This window comes from Cucumis melo, chromosome 1 (assembly GCF_025177605.1).
Source record: "Cucumis melo cultivar AY chromosome 1, USDA_Cmelo_AY_1.0, whole genome shotgun sequence".
In the NCBI taxonomy this organism is placed as follows: Eukaryota; Viridiplantae; Streptophyta; class Magnoliopsida; order Cucurbitales; family Cucurbitaceae; genus Cucumis; species Cucumis melo.
Window position 1 is genome coordinate 37590251 of NC_066857.1, and position 19038 is coordinate 37609288.

The 19038-nt window shown below is 33.2% G+C and overlaps 4 protein-coding genes across 5 annotated transcripts; 2 read left to right on the forward strand and 2 right to left on the reverse strand.

The window, feature by feature from the left end:
- Positions 1-5459: 5459 nt before the first annotated feature.
- LOC103500717 (uncharacterized) lies at positions 5460-6780 on the reverse strand. Its single transcript, XM_008464122.3, has 2 exons — positions 6615-6780; positions 5460-6056 (listed from the first exon to the last, which is right to left on the reverse strand). The coding sequence occupies exons 1-2, from the start codon at positions 6652-6654 to the stop codon at positions 5821-5823; spliced, it is 276 nt and encodes a 91-aa protein (XP_008462344.1). The 5' UTR covers positions 6655-6780; the 3' UTR covers positions 5460-5820.
- A 1436-nt stretch (positions 6781-8216) lies between these two features.
- On the forward strand, positions 8217-10850 carry LOC103500719 (protein IQ-DOMAIN 8-like). Its single transcript, XM_008464123.3, has 5 exons — positions 8217-8452; positions 8545-8781; positions 9493-9687; positions 9767-9880; positions 10033-10850. The coding sequence occupies exons 1-5, from the start codon at positions 8384-8386 to the stop codon at positions 10636-10638; spliced, it is 1221 nt and encodes a 406-aa protein (XP_008462345.1). The 5' UTR covers positions 8217-8383; the 3' UTR covers positions 10639-10850.
- A 1217-nt stretch (positions 10851-12067) lies between these two features.
- Positions 12068-14634, forward strand: LOC103500720 (heterogeneous nuclear ribonucleoprotein 1). 2 transcript variants are annotated; one of them, XM_008464124.3, is made up of 6 exons: positions 12068-12400; positions 12514-12554; positions 13331-13494; positions 13581-13683; positions 13795-13964; positions 14046-14634. In XM_008464124.3, exons 1-6 carry the CDS (start codon positions 12213-12215, stop codon positions 14403-14405), a joined length of 1026 nt encoding a protein of 341 aa, XP_008462346.1. In that variant the 5' UTR covers positions 12068-12212; the 3' UTR covers positions 14406-14634. The 2 variants fall into 2 exon arrangements, with proteins under 2 accessions (XP_008462346.1, XP_008462347.1); XM_008464125.3 differs by having other exon boundaries at positions 12078-12379.
- Positions 14635-14958: 324 nt separating this feature from the next.
- Positions 14959-19038, reverse strand: LOC103500806 (beta-fructofuranosidase, insoluble isoenzyme CWINV1-like). The gene is made up of 7 exons (XM_051091877.1): positions 18644-19038; positions 18007-18494; positions 17489-17863; positions 16677-16835; positions 16319-16563; positions 16098-16188; positions 14959-15371 (listed from the first exon to the last, which is right to left on the reverse strand). The coding sequence occupies exons 2-7, from the start codon at positions 18487-18489 to the stop codon at positions 15192-15194; spliced, it is 1533 nt and encodes a 510-aa protein (XP_050947834.1). The 5' UTR covers positions 18490-18494; positions 18644-19038; the 3' UTR covers positions 14959-15191.

Here is a 19038-nt window from a genome sequence, read left to right on the forward strand (position 1 = left end):
TCCCATGCCTTTCGGGGACCCACATCATCCTACGTGGCCTTTTCTTTTTTATAACAAATGTCTTTTCTTTTTTTTCTCCTTCTATTTTTCTCTTTTTTTTTCTTTTTTTTTTTTAATTTTTTTGTAATATATATATATATATATTATATGTACATGTGGAAGAAGTGGGGTGGGCCCACCTAATCTTGGAAAACATGGCAGTTAAACCAACCTTCCTTAAATTTAGACTCAATTGTATTTCCCCTCATTCTCTCTTAAAAATGGTTTCTCTTTGGAACATTGATTTTATAGTGATTAATCAATCCTTTCTCCTCTTTTCTTTTCTTTTCTTTTTCTTTTTTGGAGAAAATATAACCTTCTCCTATTTATGTTATTTATATCTATATAGTGAAAAGTTTAATTATTGTTTTAAAGTTGGGTTTAAGATCATGTTATTTATATATATATATATATAGTGAAAAGTTTAATTAATGTTTTAAAGTTGGATTTAGATCTTATAAAACTTTATGTTATACACTATTATATTTGTTTTCTTTAGTTCGCATATTCGTAGCTAAGTCTACCTCATCGACATTTGTAGCTTTATCTATTGAGTTAGTTGGTATGATTAAGTTATAGATTTACTGTCAGGAACTTACGTAAATATGTTAACAGGGTGGGACAAGGCCAAAAATAATATCCTTGTCTCCATTTGAACGGTTTCGATTGAAATCATTTGTTCATTTCTTTTTAGAAAAAAAACAATTACATCCAAAATACGATTACTAAAAAAAATAACAAGTTTACTTTGTCATTTTCGTCGTAATTTTCATATGAAGAAAAAAAATGTCGAATATTTCGTGTAACAATTTTCGGTTTAGCTAATAAGAAGAAAATTCTCCTTATTCCCTCCCTCATTCTTTGTCTCCATATGGTAAATACGCGATATATCAATGAAAAATTTCAAACTAAAAAGAAAAGCAAAATAAATTAAAAGTTACATTACAAAATATATGCAACAACTTAACCTATTTACAGAAGATTTTAACTTAACAATTAGGTAAAAATAATTAGTTTCATTTAATAAAAAAAATCGAACTAATTCTTAATATGGGATGAGGTATAGTCAAATTAAGGGTAAAGTTTGTGTATTTTTCAATTAAATAAATTGTTGAATTGACTACCATTTATTTCCACGAGTAAGAACAAAAAAAAAAAAAAGAAAAAAAAGAAAAAAAAAAAGGTCCCTTTCTTTATTGTGTTCATTTGGGATTTTGCTTAAAAGAAAATCCAACATCATGAAGACTATTTTAGTCCAAAATATCTTTTCTATTGTTTTTTTATGGCTTGTGTGTCATTATTTTTGGATAATTTTACTTTGATATTATCTTATTAATATACTTCATTTGTTCTATATATATATATATATATATATATATATATATATATATATATATATATATTAAATACCTTATTTAATTATTTATAATTATTGATTATTTTCATATCTAAGGGTGATAATGAAATTTGATTTGGGTGTTACTATAAAGATTCATTGCCTTGGTATTTTTACATAGTTTAGGTTCACATTCTTGCATATTATGAATTAGATTTTTTTTAAAAAAAAAATATTAATAACTTATATTTCTATGTTATTTTTGGACATATTCAAATGAATTTTCTTTCTATAAAACTAGGTAGGTTGGAAATTCTTCAACTAACCAATAAAAAGGTTGAGAAACAAGAGACTTTTCAAAATTTCAAATTTAATTTGATCAAAATACTTTAAGATTTAATTCATTTGTGAGATATATATATATACATATGAAACCCAACAAAAACAAAATAGTCATTTTCTGAAGTCATTTGAAAAATTTGAATAGGACACAACATCAAGTCATTTCAACATCAAAATTCATATTTAACTTTGCTTCAACCTTACTTGTCTCATTATTTTGACAATTCCATTCAACTTAATTTGTTTAAGCAAAAATCTCTAAATGTGTTAGGTGGAAATTTCCATCTAGAGTTTTAAATTTTTTTAATTACAAATTTTATTTAAAACTTTAGACACCTTATTGGAATGCCCATAGAAATGAATGCTATTTAGATACCCCCATGTCCTTGACAACAACATTTATACTCAATTATTTTTCCTTTTCTTGCCAACCATATCATTTGACTTTCATATCTTAAACTATTTGTATTAGGACTATAGTATAGTAATGCTCCTAAAATTTAATTAAAAACACAAAATAAAAGAAAGCATAATGACATTTAAAAGGATGATTTTCAATAGGTTGAAAATAATTAGGTTAAGTATCCACATCTTCTCATCCAACTAAGAAAGAATAAGGAAAATATCAAAAGATAAAAGATACCTTACTTATTACCTAAGTATTATTTTGCCTTTTAGACCTTTCCCTCCTCTCATATACTTTCTTCACAGTGAGATTGAAATCTATACTTCCAATAAATTTAAATTTAGTTCACACTACTATTTTATTATTAATAATTTTTTATTATAGAGAATAAAATTGAACCAAATTGAAATGAGAAATGGTATTTAAATACAAGGGTGATATTTGAATTGAAAATAAAGTAAATAGATATGGGTATTATTAAAGTAGCATAAATGGAGGATGACATATACATTTAATAAAGTCATATATGAAGTGTTAGTAACGATAGTTCCTTATTGTGTGATGAAAGGTTGATTGGTTCAAACAAGTAGTGTGAAACAAATATTTAACATCAAAAATTAATTCATCAAAAACATCACATCATCTTTCCATGATTCAATTTAAGTAATGCTACCTAGTAAGATGGAGTCAATACAAATGTCAATACTTTCACAGGTAAAATAAATACATCAAATTATCTAATAATTCAATGTAATTATGATTGCTTTTGGAAACTTCGAAATTTCAACTTACATTCTGGAATTAAATTATAAATTAATAACAATATCTATTTAAAATCATAAAATTTCATAAATGGATAGATATCTACAACTTTTCAATTGAATTCATAAAATCTCAAATCTTGCTTATGCATAGGCTTCTTCAAATATGAAATTAATGAATGATTCATTATAATTGAGCTTAAGTCAGTAAGTCAGTAGGTAAGTGTAAATTTAATATAATATACATTTGAACTCAAGATGCTTTCGTATAATATCTAACATGATCCAACAAGTAAAAATCAATACTAAATAGAAAAAAACAACAATTCATGAACTTGAGTATAAGATACCCACTCCGATATCATTTTAAATTAAATCACCAATAGATAAAAATTTTAAGCCGTAAATTTGTAAATTTATGGAATATCAAACCATTATTAAGCCCAAGATAAAAACTCCAACGATCTATGAAGCTAAAAACACAAATCTCAAAATCAAAAGACTAATTTAAGGCGAGAAAGGACGAAATGATAAGAGATTAGTGGGAGGTGAGGTTATCAAATGGATAGAGATAGATGAATTGAATATGGAAATTGGAACCTAGATAGTGGAGCCCAGAACATGAGTTCCCAAGATTAAAATTTTGGGGGAACGTGTTTCAGCTTTCAATATAGGTGGGCGGAAAAAGAAGAAGAAACAAAACAATATGACTAAATTACAAAAATAATCAAAATACTAAACCTATAAAATTAAATACAATTAAATTATTGAGATAATCAAAATCTCTCCAACTCAATTATTGAAACGATTGGTACAGATGAGACTGAGCCAGATGGAATTAAAGGCAGCACGACATGGAAAAAATAATAATAAAGAAAAGAAATGGAAGGAGGGCAATTCTAAAATCCAAATGGCATGGAATGAATTAAGCTAATGGTGGATGGTACAAGAGAAGAGATGAGATGAGTACTATTATTTAGAAAATTTCCAAAGAAGGGATTTGGGGATTGGAACTTGGAAGGGCGGCAGATAAAGAACAAGAGTGGACCATATTGCTTGGCGTTTTGTAGAAAAATCTTGTCTTTAGCCATGTAAACCTGCTTTCTTGGTCTTCTGAATCTCCCACGTGCCATTTCTCCCTTCAAACATTTCTAATTTCTAAACCCACACTATTCCTATACATGTGTGTGTAATGTCGAGTAGAATTTAAAAATATGGATAGAGGCAAGTTGGATGCCTATCGGTTAGGGCCGGTTCAGGGAAGATAAGTTTAAATTATGCTTCTAGACCTTTAAAAGGTTTCGCTTAATCTTAAAAAAAATTATATTTACAAGTGTCTAGACTAGCTTAGGTATACCTTAAGGATACTTGGTTTGATCTACAATAAAATTTGACTAGCTATTGAATCCTAAAATGTGTTGCAAAAATACCTTTAGAAAGTTCTATTTTTCTGTAAAATATAATGAAATTTGACTCGACCGCTAGGGTGTAACAACTGGAAGGCATGTGTGAAATTATCAGGGTCAAGGGGCATTTAATAATAATATATTTGGGAAAAGTAAATCACCCTTGGGACACGAGACAAGATTACCAAAATGGCATTCAAAGAATATCGGTTAACATTAAAGTAGCCACCCCCCCCCCCCCCCCCCCCCCCACAAAAAAAAAGAGAGAGAGAGAGAGAGAGAGAGAGAACATGTGAATGGCGATGTCATTGCTGATTGCTCACAGAATGGATCTTGAAAAAGCCCAATCAATAAAGATAGACAGAGACGGGGGAGTGGACCAAGAGGTGAATATACAAGAAGCAAGATGTTCATAAATTAGGTTGTGACTTATGTCAAATTTTCGGAAATGGATTCGGGTTTAGACAGTTTGAGCTGTTGCCTACTAGAAAACACAAAAAACTGTACACAATCAAGTACTTCAAGTCTTACTTTGCTTATTTGATACATCAAACTATGAGTGTAGTATTATGAAGAAATAAATGGGGTAGGTTGGACTTGGGACTTCAGTTATGTTTGGCTTTTCTAGGTTGTCGATGTTTTCAAATACAAAGAAAAGAGTAGGAAGAAGTTCAAAATGCCCGTCTAAATACAGCTAAGTCCCCTATAGGACAGAATTTAAGTTCTCAAGATACAAAGGATTCCCTATATTGTTCCCAATTTTTGAAGGTACTAAGGATTCAACCTCTACATAAGAGAAAAACAGAGTAAAAGAATACGAGAAATGGCAATAACCAAGGCAAACTGATTCACTTGCATCCCTAATGACAGCCCTCCCTTTTCAGAGTTTGAGACTGATTAATATAACAGGGACTCCCTTTTACGGATAAACACTTTCAAGAGGCACTACTAATTCCGTTTTGGAAGCCTAGAAATGAGCGGCCTAAAATTCGAGATGTCTCAAACAGGGATGTTTATGTTGCTGAGTAGCACCTTTCATTACAAATTTCTTTTTTCATAAACGCACACATAAATTGTAGGCATATGCTCACCATAAAAAAAACTAAAGTATAAAAGGAACACAATCCAACACAAGGTGAAGGAAATGTGGGTTTTGTTGGTCAATATAATACAGTGGTACCCACACAGGTATACGTAGACACCTTGATGGTATTTCTATAATTTTTTTTTAAACGAAACAAACTTTTCATCGATACAATGAAAAGAGACTGTAGCTCAAGATACAAAGTTCAGAATGCAAAGATACAAGATGGTATTTCTATGTTAATTACATACTTTAAACAGAATGCAAGACAGATCAACCATAGTCCAATTTTCATGTCAATCTTCAAACAAGTTGTTTTCCTGCTAATGTTTTCAAAGAACAAGGTAGATGGCATGGAGTTGCATGATAAAAAGAAACTAAGAATCATGAAGAAAGCAAACCTTATTACAGCATGGAGTCAACTCTCTTCCTTGCTTTAAAGAAAACTAATGACTGCCAGAATCCTTCTTGGGATGAATTGCTCCTACAAGGGCCTCAACCTCTTCCTTGACTCTTCCGAACACTCCGGGGGCCTTTACTTCATCAGCAGGCGTAGTCTCGTCAATATCATCGCTTCTTCCATGTGTTTCTTTGTGATGCCGTGGTGATTTATTACAGTGGGTCACAGCCTCTATCTCTTCTTTCGCTCTCTCGAAAATATTGGGCGATTTTGGTTCTTTTTCTTCTCATTGCACCCAAGAGGGAAAGAAAAGAGAGACATCGTGTCAGTCAGCCAAACACCTCGAACAAAATCAAACTATGAAATCTACAAAAGGAATTGGATCAACGCCTTAACAACCATAAACTCGAAATTCATGCACTGTGAAAATAACTTGCTCTAAAAAACTTAAAAGGACAAGTATCACTTCAGAAATGACAACAGATTCCTTTTGAACTAAACATAATTCCCATTAAATCGGTTAATCCTAGATATCTAAACCATGACAATGCTTTGAAATCAAACATTGCCTTACAAATAGCTAACCAATCAACGCCAATAATTACTGAAAATACGGACTCTCAAGTGTTTTCTAGCTCGATTACACGACAATCGCCGACAAGAAATCACTCGAAAAGTTGAAATACGTTATCAACCATATGCCACTGGATGATCTTTACTTAATGCAACGATTTGAAGCTCATTTTATTCCAGAAACAGCATAACATCAGAGCAATCAAAACAATAGTGCCAAAAATGGAGTTGATGAGAACGATAAAGAGAATGAAAATTAGGAAATACCTGAAGAAGAGCCTTTGATCTCAGCCTTCGGCTCCTCCATTTGAGCTTTTCCGCGGGATTGATTAACCTGGTCTCACTCTTGTGTCCGTTCGCTGGGTGGGCTGGACTATCCCTTTCCCCGTTTTCGATGAAGCTAAAGGGCGGTAGGTACGTAACGACGGTTCCAGCTGCGGGACGACTTGTCGTTTCGTTCTAACTAAATGTTAAAAAGCCCAATTGTGGCCCATGATTAAACATTTAGGACCATTTACGGCCCAAATCAAGTAATGGGAAGCACATTCCAATATTATTATTATTTTTTTAACAATTTTTTCTTTAATGTATTGACTATTGAGTTATTTGATAACAAAAAGAGAACATAAACCAAAGTTAAGAATCTAAAAAAGAACAGGAATCTATGGATAATGGATGTTTTTCTAATCATATTGTCTTAGAACCTACTATTTTCACGAGTATTTTAAATTATATTTACAATCGATGTAAATTTATGAATGTTGAAGTTCGAAGAAGAAAGTGGTGTTTGAACTTCGATAGCATATTTTATTTTTACTATATTGAGATTTTTGAACGAGGATAAAATTTGAATGATTTTCTACTACAAAAGAAAGATATATGCCTCAAAATCTTTAGAAACGTCTTTATGGAAAGTAATTGTCTCACAATGGTATAATTGAATCAATCAATCCTTTTTGTGACTTTTCAAAACCAACATGATATAGGCATTAGAATCACGAATAATTTTACTAAGAAAACTACTTCAACATTCACTTTGAAGGAGTGAAGAGAAAGACGATACCAAGAAGTAACATTTTGAACAAATCTCAAAGTAGTATTTGATGAAGCAGAGGAACTATAAGGTGGCTAGAGATCGACCTACGATCCAAGTGTTCCACGCCTATTAAATAAAACCATAAATGTTTAGATTTGTTTCCATTTAGTTTCTAAAACAAATTAAGAAAAACAAATAATGAATCCAATTTTTGTTAACATTTTGGATAGTGTTTTAATACAATCACACATTCAAAAGTTGATTGATTGGTATAATATATATCAATTTTGTGTATAGTTGATCTATGTGCAATATACAAAAATTCGAATTTCAAGAAGAGAGTCTAGAATAATACATCGTCTCTGTCTAGAGAGACCCACGATATTGTCTATCGTTCTTGTATAAATGTTTAGAATGAAATTTAACTAGATAATCTATATTTGAAATAAGTTAATTTTTTTTTTTTTTATATACAACATCTGGAGGGTAAGATTCAAAACTCTAATCTCAACTTAAAGTCATCATATAAGTCGTAGATTAGTTTAACTATGCTCATTTCGACAAATAATCTTATCAAAAAAATAACTCAAAAGTTAGATAACATATGAAAAATTCAAATTTAAGTTTGGACAATTAATGCAACGTCGTTTTGTCTTTTGATTAGATTTAAGAAAATTAAGCGCCGGAAGGCATTTAAAATCGAATTAGATATTTAAATTCCGTAGCCGTTAACATTTACACTGCAGCCTTTCGTTTTCCCCTTTTTCTCTTTTTCACTTTAGACTTTTCGAATTTCAAAATTTAAACGGCTCTTTCAATGGGACCGAGCTTCCCTCTTCCATTTATTCAATCTCCACCAACGGCTCTTCCTCCAACGCCATTACCCAGTTTCTTCTTTCTTCTCTAAATCCCATTCACACAGTTCTAAAAACTCTAGAAATCTGCAAATTCGTAGACGCTTCTGTTCTTCACAAGTCGATTCTAAAATCGGTTGATTCTAATGGGTTCTTCCAGAAGTTGGCTAAAATCTCTCATCAGTCATAAAAAGTCTCATCCAGTTACCGAGCAAGTAAGCTTTGCGTTTGCTTTGTTTGTCTGAAAATTATGTGCCCTAATTTTCATTTCGACGGATAATGACGTTTTTTGGGTGTGATTCTGTAGGAGAAAGTTGGTGATCGGAGCAAGAAGAAATGGAGGTTATGGAGGAGTGTGTCTGATGGGTATGGATCTTCGGGTAAAATTACGAAGGGGGAATTTGCTGAATCGACAGAATCGCACGATTCAAAGCTTTTGGCTAACGCTGTGGCTGCCGTGGCTCGAGCTCCGTTGAGGGATTTCGTGGTCGTGAGGCAACATTGGGCTGCCGTTCGAATCCAGACGACCTTTCGTGGCTTCTTGGTATATAGTACTCTTACCCACTTCTCTAAATCTGTAAACATGGATCTGGAAATCTGGATTTTTAAGAACCCCTCATTTATTGTGGGCAGTTTGCTTTATTTTCTTCTCTTCTTCACAATGGGCTTAGGGTTTACTCTATATTCTTCATTTTCGTCAATTAGACTTCGGGCTAGGAGAAGTGATGCAGTCTTTCACTTAAACTTGACTAATTGCCGCTATTTTTGCTTTCAATAACGTTTTCACTTTTCAGGGAAATTGTTGGAAGACAGGTCTTCTCACATACATTTGAGACTTCTGTGTGAGTTAGTGTGCATTGTTTTTTTCCCATAAGGAGGATCTGCGCTTGGGACCTGGTTATGATACGATTTGAGTAGAACTATTCTGTGACTCTCTTTAGGAGTCGCCATTTTTTGACCCACTAGTTGTTTGATAATTTACTACTCTCACACCATGACTTAAGTATTTGGATTTAGTTGCGATTAAGTGGAGTTGGTTACCGTGTGATCTGATCTGACTATAACTGTTGAAAATGCCTTGATTCCATAGGTTTTCAGGCAAATTGTTGGAATTCTTTCTTCTGTAATAAAATTGTTCTTCCTTGGTTGGTAGGTGTAGCTATCATATTGGTAGTAAACTACTGTGTCACCTCTTTCGGGATGTGCATTTTTTTTCGAAGTGTTTCGATAACATTCTTTGGTCTGTGTTCTGCAGGCAAGACGGGCTCTGAGGGCATTGAAGGCAGTGGTGAGGATTCAGGCCATATTCCGGGGTCGGCAAGTGAGGAAGCAAGCGGCTGTGACTCTGAGGTGTATGCAGGCACTTCTACGAGTTCAAGCCAGAGTTAGAGCAAGATCAGTTACCGCAGACGCTGACCAAGAAGAAGTTGATCCAATCAAACAGGCTGAGGCAAATTTCTGAAACTAACATGACTCCTGTTTCTGTTGTGAACTTTGGACTCAAACATTATAATGTGATTGTTTTGCAGAAAGGATGGTGTGACAGTCGGGGAACTGCGGAAGAAGTGAAAAACAAGCATCAGATGAGAAGAGAGGGAGCTGCCAAAAGGGAAAGAGCTCTTGCTTATTCCATCTTACAACAGGTAAGAAGAGTTGTCTAAATATACATTTTAGTCGTTTATTATTTAAGATGGCTTGATTTAGTTCTCTAAATTAGCTGTGAATGTGTTTTTAAGTCTAATGTTTGTGTAAACGTGTTTGATTAAATGGTGGTCTTGAATTTCTTCCCATTCAGAGATCAAAATCATGTGCTAGTCCAAATAGAGGCACAAGCAAACAAATGCTCCAACACAGGAAGTATGACAAGAATTACAAGCAACAGGATTGGGGTTGGTTAGACCGGTGGATGGCGGCCAAATCATGGGAAACTGGTTCATTGGACACTGTCCCGCCAGAAATGACACCGTTTTCTCGGAGAAGTGAAAATGTTGGCGGCTACTTTCCAGACAGTGTTCGAACAAGAAAGAACAATGTCACAACAAGAATCTCAGCTCAACAACCCTCCTTTTCATCCAACCAAATTTCTCGCACTCCATCTTCCTCAGAGTCTGTATATGACGAATACTCTCCCTCCACGTCATCATCGTCCTCGGCACCGGTGGCGGCAGGTGAAGAGGAGGTTGGAAGCAAGCCAAGTTATATGTATCCCACGGTGTCTATAAAAGCAAAACAGAGAACTTGCGGAGGGGGCAAGAATTTACCAATCCCAGTCAGTACGAGGATGACGACAGTTGAAAATCGAGAGACGAGCAACAGTACATGCTCAGAGAGTTCAGGGAGGTTGTTCCGTGATATGTATCAAGAAGTGCCATTTGGACGGCGAGATTGGATGAGATGCTGAAACAAGACATTGGTGGCTTGCAGTGTTTGTGATTTGAATTTTCCTATTCTTTCTTTTTTTGAGTTCAACAACTTGTTGTTCTTTTTTTGTGTGGTTTTGTGGGTGGTGTGGTGTGTTTGATACATATACAACTTTTGATCACAAAGAGGAAGATGTATGTAATATTGATACTCTAATACATAATACAAGGATTCACATTTTCTTTTTTCAAAGTGTTTGCACATTTTAATCTATTTTGTTAGGAATGAAACAATATCAATATTTCAAGTATGTGTTTCTAAGATAGTGTGCATAATAAATGGGTATTTAGATGAATGTATTGTTATTAATTCTTAGGGTTGAAGTGTTTCTTAGCTCTTTAACATTTATTATGGGTTGTTTTCTAATTTTAATTCTTTAACTTCCTTTAATCCATTGAGTTGTTTATTTATTTAGTTTGGCATGAGATAGGATAAACCAACATTGAAACCATTAGCAAGTATAATATAGCAAAATTTTGATTTAGCTATCAAAGTTTAGTCATTAGATTTTATGATTTTTTAAAAATGCCTCTTTACATCTATTAATATCATTTTTTATTAGCTTACCTTAACTGGCCTTGTTTATTCACAAGTACAAAAGGTTTCAAATTCAAATCCCCCATTGTAGTTGTACTTTGATATTCAAAATTTTGATTTAGCTATCAAAATTTATTAGTTAATAGAGTTTACGATTCTCTAAATAATGTCCATACATCTAATCAATCACCCAACAACAGTACCTAGAACTCTTATTCAATAGTGTAGTTCAAACAATAGAAAAAGAAGTCCACGAAAAGAATACTAAATAGAGTAGAAACATTTTTGAAAAAATAAACCGTAGATTATAGTTTTCATAAATGAGAGTACAATAATTTTCAGCTTCAATATCGGAAGAAAGGCATTACAATCAAGAGGTTTGCAATGGTGAAAATGACAAAAATTTCGTCCAAACATACGATCAATTAGAACATGATAAAAGTGAACCAATATTGAAACTATTAGCAAATATAGATTTAGCTATCAAATTATGACCTTCGTTTAACCGCCATCGGGAGGGTTCAAATCTCAAATCCTCACTTCGATTGTATTAAAAAGACATCTAAAAAAATCAATTATACATCCATATCAGACAAATATTGGCAAGTATAACCTAATATATCAAAATTTTGATTCAGCTATTAAAGTTTATTAGTTAATAGATTTTAAGATTTTTTAAAAATATCAATTCCCATCAACGTAATAGTGGGTCAAACAATAGAAAAAAGCCCACAAAAAGTAGTGATGGGTCGACGGCCCAACTTTATGATTTTTTTAAAGATGACGAAGCCCACAAAAAGTAGTGATGGGCCGACGGCCCAACTTTATTATTTTTTAAAGATAGACGCAAAATCTCGTAATCATAGCTATTCAAAACTGAAAACGATAGCTCGGTTTCCGCGCGATTTACTGAAGCCCTTCCTCTGTTAGGGTTTTACTTAGTAGAGGAGAAACATTTTGAAAAAATAAACGGTAGATTATAGTTTTCATAAATTACTACAACAATTTCCAGCTTCAATGGCGGAAGAAAGGCATTACAATCCTGATTTCAACCTCTGCCATGGTGAAAATGGCCAAAATTTCCTCCAGACCTGCAATCAACAGGAACAATTTGATATGAGGAATGAATTGGAACAAGCCAATGTAGATAGTACAAGAAGTGAAATTAAGAATTCAACGACTCAGTATGATTCTTCTTCCAGTGGGTTAGTTTTTATGGTTCCTTTTTTGTAAATAAATTCACTCATAATTTATGGGGAATTAGTTGTTGAATCCAAACATTTTTGGAGCTTACACTTGTTGTTTTCTTATTTGGTAGCAAACTTTTCGTTGGAGGTGTTGCTTGGGAGACCACCGAAGGTAAATGTAAATTTAGTAAGTTATTGATTGCTGGGATTTAGGTATACTCTGAAAAAAAGGTTCTTTTTGTTCGTTAATGTTTAATCATTATCGGTTTTTGTATTTCAGTCATATGATGACAGATGGTATTTTTGATACATTACTTTCTTATAAGATGAACACTTTCTTTAAACTAGAACTAACTAAAAAACATCTAATGTTAGCTAATTAGGCATAAATCAACTTAATATGTGTCTGTAGTTGTACAAGTCTATGGTGAATATAATTTGGTCATGATTCTTGTTACTAGTCTAGCTTATTCATTGTTATCAGTTCCCAGTTCCCTCTATAGAGCTCTCTTTCTTTTGTCTTTTAATTCCCTCATTAACTTCATGTGCATCTTGATTATTTTGCTAGGGGCCTAAATAGATGTCATTCCCTTGTTGCATAAATTATTGGATTTATGCTCATTTGATAATGCTGTTAATTTGGCCTATTCGACTGGTTAACATTAGCATAACTCAATGATAATTGACATATACTACTTTCCTATCCCATGCCCTACATTTGTTGTAATCATAAGACTAGTTAACATTAAGGAACTCTTCTTGGGTTGGATGTCCCCCAATCCCATCTCCCAGGCATCCTTAGGAAAAGAAAAAAATAATCTTTCTTTTGTCACATTGCCATTGTGCTAATATGTTATTAATTCCAAGTTATTCTTTCTGAATTCTGACTGTCATCGTCCTGTCATACATGTCTTAAAAACTATTTATTTATTGTTATTTGGTATTCAGATACCTTTAGCGATTACTTTAGCAAGTATGGGGAGATAGCAGATTCAGTCATAATGATAGACAAACACACTGGAAGGCCACGTGGGTTCGGTTTTGTAACATTCTGCGATCCTGCCATTGCTGACATGGTTCTGAAGATAGATCATATTATAGATGGCAGAGCGGTAGCATAAGTTTCTTTTTTGTAATCGTAAACTTGTTATCTGTACGATGGGTAATGGTCAATGAAATATTTTTATATCATTATCAGGTGGAAGTGAAGAGGACAGTTCCTAGGGCTGATATGAATGACAAAATGGTATCAAGAACAAAAAAGATTTTTGTTGGAGGAATACCACCTGGTTTAACTGAAGGTAGTATTATTGTGTAAAGACAATATATATTTTCTTTTACGATTGATTCTTGATTTCAGAATTAATATTAATTGAAGGATGCTCTGTTTGGATGTCTCATAAACATTGCAGTGGAGTTTAAGGATTACTTCTCTTCTTTTGGTAGAATTATAGAACACCAAATCATGATAGATTATAAAACGAAGCGATCAAGAGGATTTGGATTTATCACTTTTGAGAATGAAGATTCAGTTGACAATATCTTTTCTGGTGATAGAATACATGAGCTTGGAGGCAAGCAGGTAAATTCTATATATGTTTTGCTTACATGAAAAAAGCTTTATGAGATTGTTTACAGAACTTGTCAATACGACCAAATGCAGGTGGAAATTAAGAAGGCTGTACCAAAAAAAGTTGCTTATGATTTCAATAGTAACAGTGGACATACTTCTTCAGGATATGATATGTATAGATGTGGAGGTTTATATGATGATATAATTGGCACAGATTTTGGTCCTTATGATTTATATGCACCGTATGGTGGATTTGGTGGAAATTACGCCAGTTTTTACGGTGCATACAACTATGGTTTTGGTTTTGGTGCTTCCATGTATATGAATGGTAGATATGGGATGAACGGCTACGGCGCCCCCTCTGTTGGATATGGAATTAATGGATATGGAAAAGGATATGAAGGAAATGGTGGTTCAATGCCTGAGAGATTTCATCCATATTGGTATTGAGCAGACTTTTCCTAGATGGTTTCTTTTGTGAAGAAACTGATGGTTGATTTTGAACAGGCACAAGTGTTATTATCCATCTTTCTTGCTGTGCAGTTTGAGATTTTTTTTAAGTGTAATATAAATCTTGTAGACAATTTTTCATTCTCTATTTTATGTTGTTTTTCTTTCTTGAGACATGAAATGATTTGATTGATAAAATAGAATGGTGAATATATCTCTGATTCGAATCTATACTTTCCTTATGTGAAGTGACATTCTCAAATAATGAATTCAGTCACATTTGAAGTGAGGCGAAGCATTTTAACTTTCCTCGACTCCTTCCATAGAAGAGGATAGGATAAAAAAGCTTAAAGGAGATATATCTCTAGGTGTCTATCAATTCGGACCCTTTGTAGGATGATGATGTTCATGATCATGTGACCAAATCATTCAAAAGGAGGATCGTATCTTCGGATTAACATTGTACAGTTTCATTAGCTTTTTTCTTCCTTCTTGTCTGAGAGAGAAAACGTGAGTTTCACTCAATTTTGATATGTTTTTTAATCTTCATAAGAAAACACAAAAAGAGAACAACTTAATCACATGGGAAAGGCAGAGTTATCACATGTATTACACAATCCACACATAATTTGGTGGCAAATCCAAGACAGTTTCAACGGAAGTCACACTAAAGATTATGTATATAAAAAAGAAAGTTAGAAGGGGTGTTTTATTCAATGGCCAATTGGCTTGTCCAAGTGCATAAAAAGAGTAAACAATTATGGTTTATCAAACCCTGTCTTCTATTTAACTGATAACAGCTTTCTTCATGCTCCAAGCAGTGAGTTTTGTAATGTTGACACTGTCTGTTCCATTGTTGAAAGCATAGAGACCAACATTGTCTCCAATGGCTAATGTTGGATAAACTCTTGCTGTTATGCAAGCTTTCCCCTTAGATCCAAAGCTCTCAACAACTGAGTGATCAATCTGTAAATGTTTCACAAATTTTCTTGTGCAATTAGTTGACACATATGATCAAATAGAAAGATATACGGTTCAAGTTTAATTGTACTTGTTCCTCCGTTATTTCTTCGATTAAATAGCAATTATTTTTTTTAGAAAAAGGACTGCGCTTTATATTGGTAACAACAAAAGCCGACAATTGTAGTATTATTAAACCGAACTAAATTTCTTTTTCACCTTGTTTAACTACTCCGAGTTCCTTTTTAGTTAAAATATCATTAGTTCCTATATTTTAAAGTTCGTTTAATTTTAGTCCTAAACTTTTAAAAAATCTTAAATTGAGTCCTATTACTATTTTATTGAAGTTTCTTTTGCTACTGTTTATATTTTATTATCGTTTTCACTGTAAATTTGAAAAATATATTCATTGATTTTAACTACATATATATATGAAATAAACTACGACTTTAAATAGTTCAAGTGAGGTGAAAATAAAATAATGAATATCAAAGTCTTCCCTATTATGCACACAAAAGTATGCACTTTTTAAATTGATTAGCAAATGGTGTACTATAAATAATCTTTTAACTAACTTCTTTGTCCTAAACCAAAACCCCTATTTAAACTTTTTTTTTTGAACAATTTGATTCCATAAATTAAGCTTGATTATATATTATCAAAACTCACTAGAGAACAAAAGAAGACAACCTTAATATAACCAAATAAATAATAGTGAAAAAAAAATCTCACCAAACTTCTTAATGAAAGATATTCGCTAACGAGGTCCACATCTAAGAACGCTCCATATGTTGTCTTGTCATTAGTCGGGTTTAACGAAGATCTATCCACAAAAAAAAAAAAAAATTTGAAAAGTGACATAAATTACAATTAGACTATCACAATAATCCATCATTACGATATTGTTGTTCTGATCCCTTAAATAAACGGATTACAATTAGACTATCACATACCTGCTTTGGTCGCTACACATGAGGACAACGTATTTGCCTTGTTTTTTGAATATGGTAAAGGAGACAGAAGTGTACTCTTTGAAGTCATTTGAAGCCAAAACTAGAAGTCCAAAAGGACCAACTCCACCTTTTGTAGTTGCTGTTCCCTTTTGACTACAAAGCAATTGTGGGTTTTCCCAATATTGAGGTTTCAATATTTGAGCTTTCTTGAAGTTTTTCACTTTAAATGAAACCTCAACATCTGCCTGTAATAATACCAAAGAGAAAACAAAACCAAACAAACCTTAAACAGTGACGTTATCTGTTTTGTTGTGTTTGTATGGAACAATTAAAATCCAAATGGACTCTTTGTTTTTACCTGCGATGGGGTAACACCTTTTACTTCAATCGTTGATCCTTTCTTCAATACTTTGTTTGTCAATGTAACTTTGTTCTTTCTAAGCTTTTGAATCTCCTCAATTGGCCATTGAATTAGTTGCTTCCCAGAAGCATCCAACCAAACTGTCCTTGGAATTGCCTGTAAAGAAATAAAGAAATAAATAAATAAATTGTTTTCATCAAATCCATATGTGACCCCTACAAATATATAATAATAATAATAATAATAATAATTGCATTCTTACTTTATAATTCTTGACCTTTTAAAATAACTATTTTGGTCTCAAGTTTATGTCTTATTCCAATTTTGATTCTTCTTTGGTCTTCATACTTTACTATTATTTTTTTAAATCACTTATACTTCTTTTAATATGCATAATGTGATTTTGATGGAGAAAATTAAAGTCTATTTGGCAAACCTTTTAAAAACAATTTTTTTTTTTTAAAAAATAATGGATTCTACTAAAACAATGTTGCATTTTCCAATTGTATTTTGTAATATATTTATAAACCAATTAATATTAGATGGAAAATAGGCTATTATGAACTAATTAATTAATTTTGCATCACATATTTAAAACAATGTTAAAATTGGATCTTAAAACACAAAACCCTTGAGAAACTGAAGTAAAATAAAAACAAAATAGAATTCAAATTCATCACTTTTCATGTCGGTAGATCTCAAGACTTTTCTTTTCAAGCATATATATATATATAAAAGAAATGTTCTTTTTTAATGGTGAAAAGAAGAGAATGGGATTGGATCATTGACTTTGACTTATGAAAAATTACCTGGATGCCAGACCATCCTTTCTTGATATCATCTTCAACACTTGATGATTCATTCACCCAACCCCACAAAACTCTCCTCTTCTTTTGTCCGTCATAGAAAGTTTTTGAAGCATAATATTTCCCATAATCATATCTCAATGCATTGTAACCTTCTATTGATCCTTTGTTTGGTACATAAACATCTTTCTCCAAATCATATGTTCCTATCGTATAAACGTCGTGCTTCGTATCATCCAAGCTGATTTTCAATACATGCTTCGTGTTCTTTCCACTCACGGTCGTGTCAACCCCGCTTCGACCGGTCTTTGCTACCGGGAAGAAATCTGGACATTCCCACATTCCCGTCCCCTCCGCATAATGAAGCGGATGGTCAACCTGTATATATCATCAACAAAAAGGATGTTATAAGTTGGATAGAAAACTCAAAACAATACTTGAGTATTGCATCTATTTCAACCACACATAAAGCTTAAGTAAAGGTAGATAGTTTTTTGAGTTTAGTGGCAGTTTAACGCGACCTGCTTCCACTTAACGAAATCTTTACTTTGGTACATGAGGGCGAGTCCACGAGTGTGAACTTTGCTTCCAATGATGACTCGCCACTCACCGTCGCGACCGAGCCAGGCGGTGGTGGGGTCCCGGAAGGAGCTGGCATTGATGTGGTTTTGTGGGGTGGGAGCCATGAGAGGGTTTTTAGGGGATTTCACCCATTCTCTTAGATATGGGTCGGAGAGGTTCTTGGGGACAGCCAAGTTTTGAACTTGTTGGTTTTTAGGGTTAATTCCTGTGTACAAAATGGCCGGTTTCTCGCCGGGGAGGATGGTGGCGGATCCCGACCAGCAGCCGTTGATATCAGACGGCTGAGATGGGTAGATGGCGTGATCATGGGGTTCCCAATTGATCAGGTCCGTTGATGTGGAGTGAGCCCATACAATGTTGCCCCACACTGCTCCTTTTGGGTTGTATTGGTAAAACAGATGATAAATTCCTTTGTATATCATTGGACCTGAAATATCCAACATTTTGGTATTGAAATTTAGAAACCCCCAAGAACCAAATTTGTGATAATCTTAGTATTTATTCATGTTGCAAAATTGAACAAATGTAGCAAAAAATTTAAAAAAGAAAAAAGAAAACAGAGGAGGTGGAACTAACCATTTGGATCTGAGAATGATTTCAAGTGAATTTCATTACCAAATCACATGTAAAAGAGAAAAGTTAGTGGAAAGAAAAAAAAACCCAGAAGCAAAAAAGATAAATTGAAAGAAATGAAGAACAAGAAAGTGAGAGAGAGAGAGAGAGAGAGAGAGAGAGAGGGAGGGAGAGGGAAAAAAAACCATTGATCCAATTCTTGGGAGGTTGAAAATGGTAGGAAGTTCTATAAGGTTGTTGATGATAATGATAAAGAAGAGAGTTAGAAGTTTGAGCTTTGTAAACATGGTGAGAAGCTTGAAGTTGAAAAACTCCATGGCCAAACAAGAAACAGAGGAAAGATATGAAACAGAGAGAAATGGAAGCCATTGGAGAGGAATTTGTTAAGTCAGTATTGG

Bases quoted from the DNA above. Each gene is read 5' to 3' on its own strand.
- LOC103500720 (XM_008464124.3), top strand. From the start codon at position 12,213: ATGGCGGAAGAAAGGCATTACAATCCTGATTTCAACCTCTGCCATGGT. The intron at 12,401-12,513 runs GTTAGTTTTTAT...CTTATTTGGTAG, and splicing joins TATGATTCTTCTTCCAGTGG to CAAACTTTTCGTTGGAGGTG. The intron at 12,555-13,330 runs GTAAATGTAAAT...TTTGGTATTCAG, and splicing joins TGCTTGGGAGACCACCGAAG to ATACCTTTAGCGATTACTTT.
- LOC103500719 (XM_008464123.3), top strand. From the start codon at position 8,384: ATGGGTTCTTCCAGAAGTTGGCTAAAATCTCTCATCAGTCATAAAAAG. The intron at 8,782-9,492 runs GTATATAGTACT...TGTGTTCTGCAG, and splicing joins CGACCTTTCGTGGCTTCTTG to GCAAGACGGGCTCTGAGGGC. The intron at 9,688-9,766 runs GCAAATTTCTGA...ATTGTTTTGCAG, and splicing joins ATCCAATCAAACAGGCTGAG to AAAGGATGGTGTGACAGTCG.
- LOC103500717 (XM_008464122.3), bottom strand. From the start codon at position 6,654: ATGGAGGAGCCGAAGGCTGAGATCAAAGGCTCTTCTTCAG. The intron at 6,057-6,614 runs GTATTTCCTAAT...TGCAATGAGAAG, and splicing joins GATCAAAGGCTCTTCTTCAG to AAAAAGAACCAAAATCGCCC.
- LOC103500806 (XM_051091877.1), bottom strand. From the start codon at position 18,489: ATGATATACAAAGGAATTTATCATCTGTTTTACCAATACAACCCAAAA. The intron at 16,836-17,488 runs GTAATTTTTCAT...ATTTCTTTACAG, and splicing joins AAGGATGGTCTGGCATCCAG to GCAATTCCAAGGACAGTTTG. The intron at 16,189-16,318 runs GTATGTGATAGT...TTTTGTGGATAG, and splicing joins ATGTGTAGCGACCAAAGCAG to ATCTTCGTTAAACCCGACTA.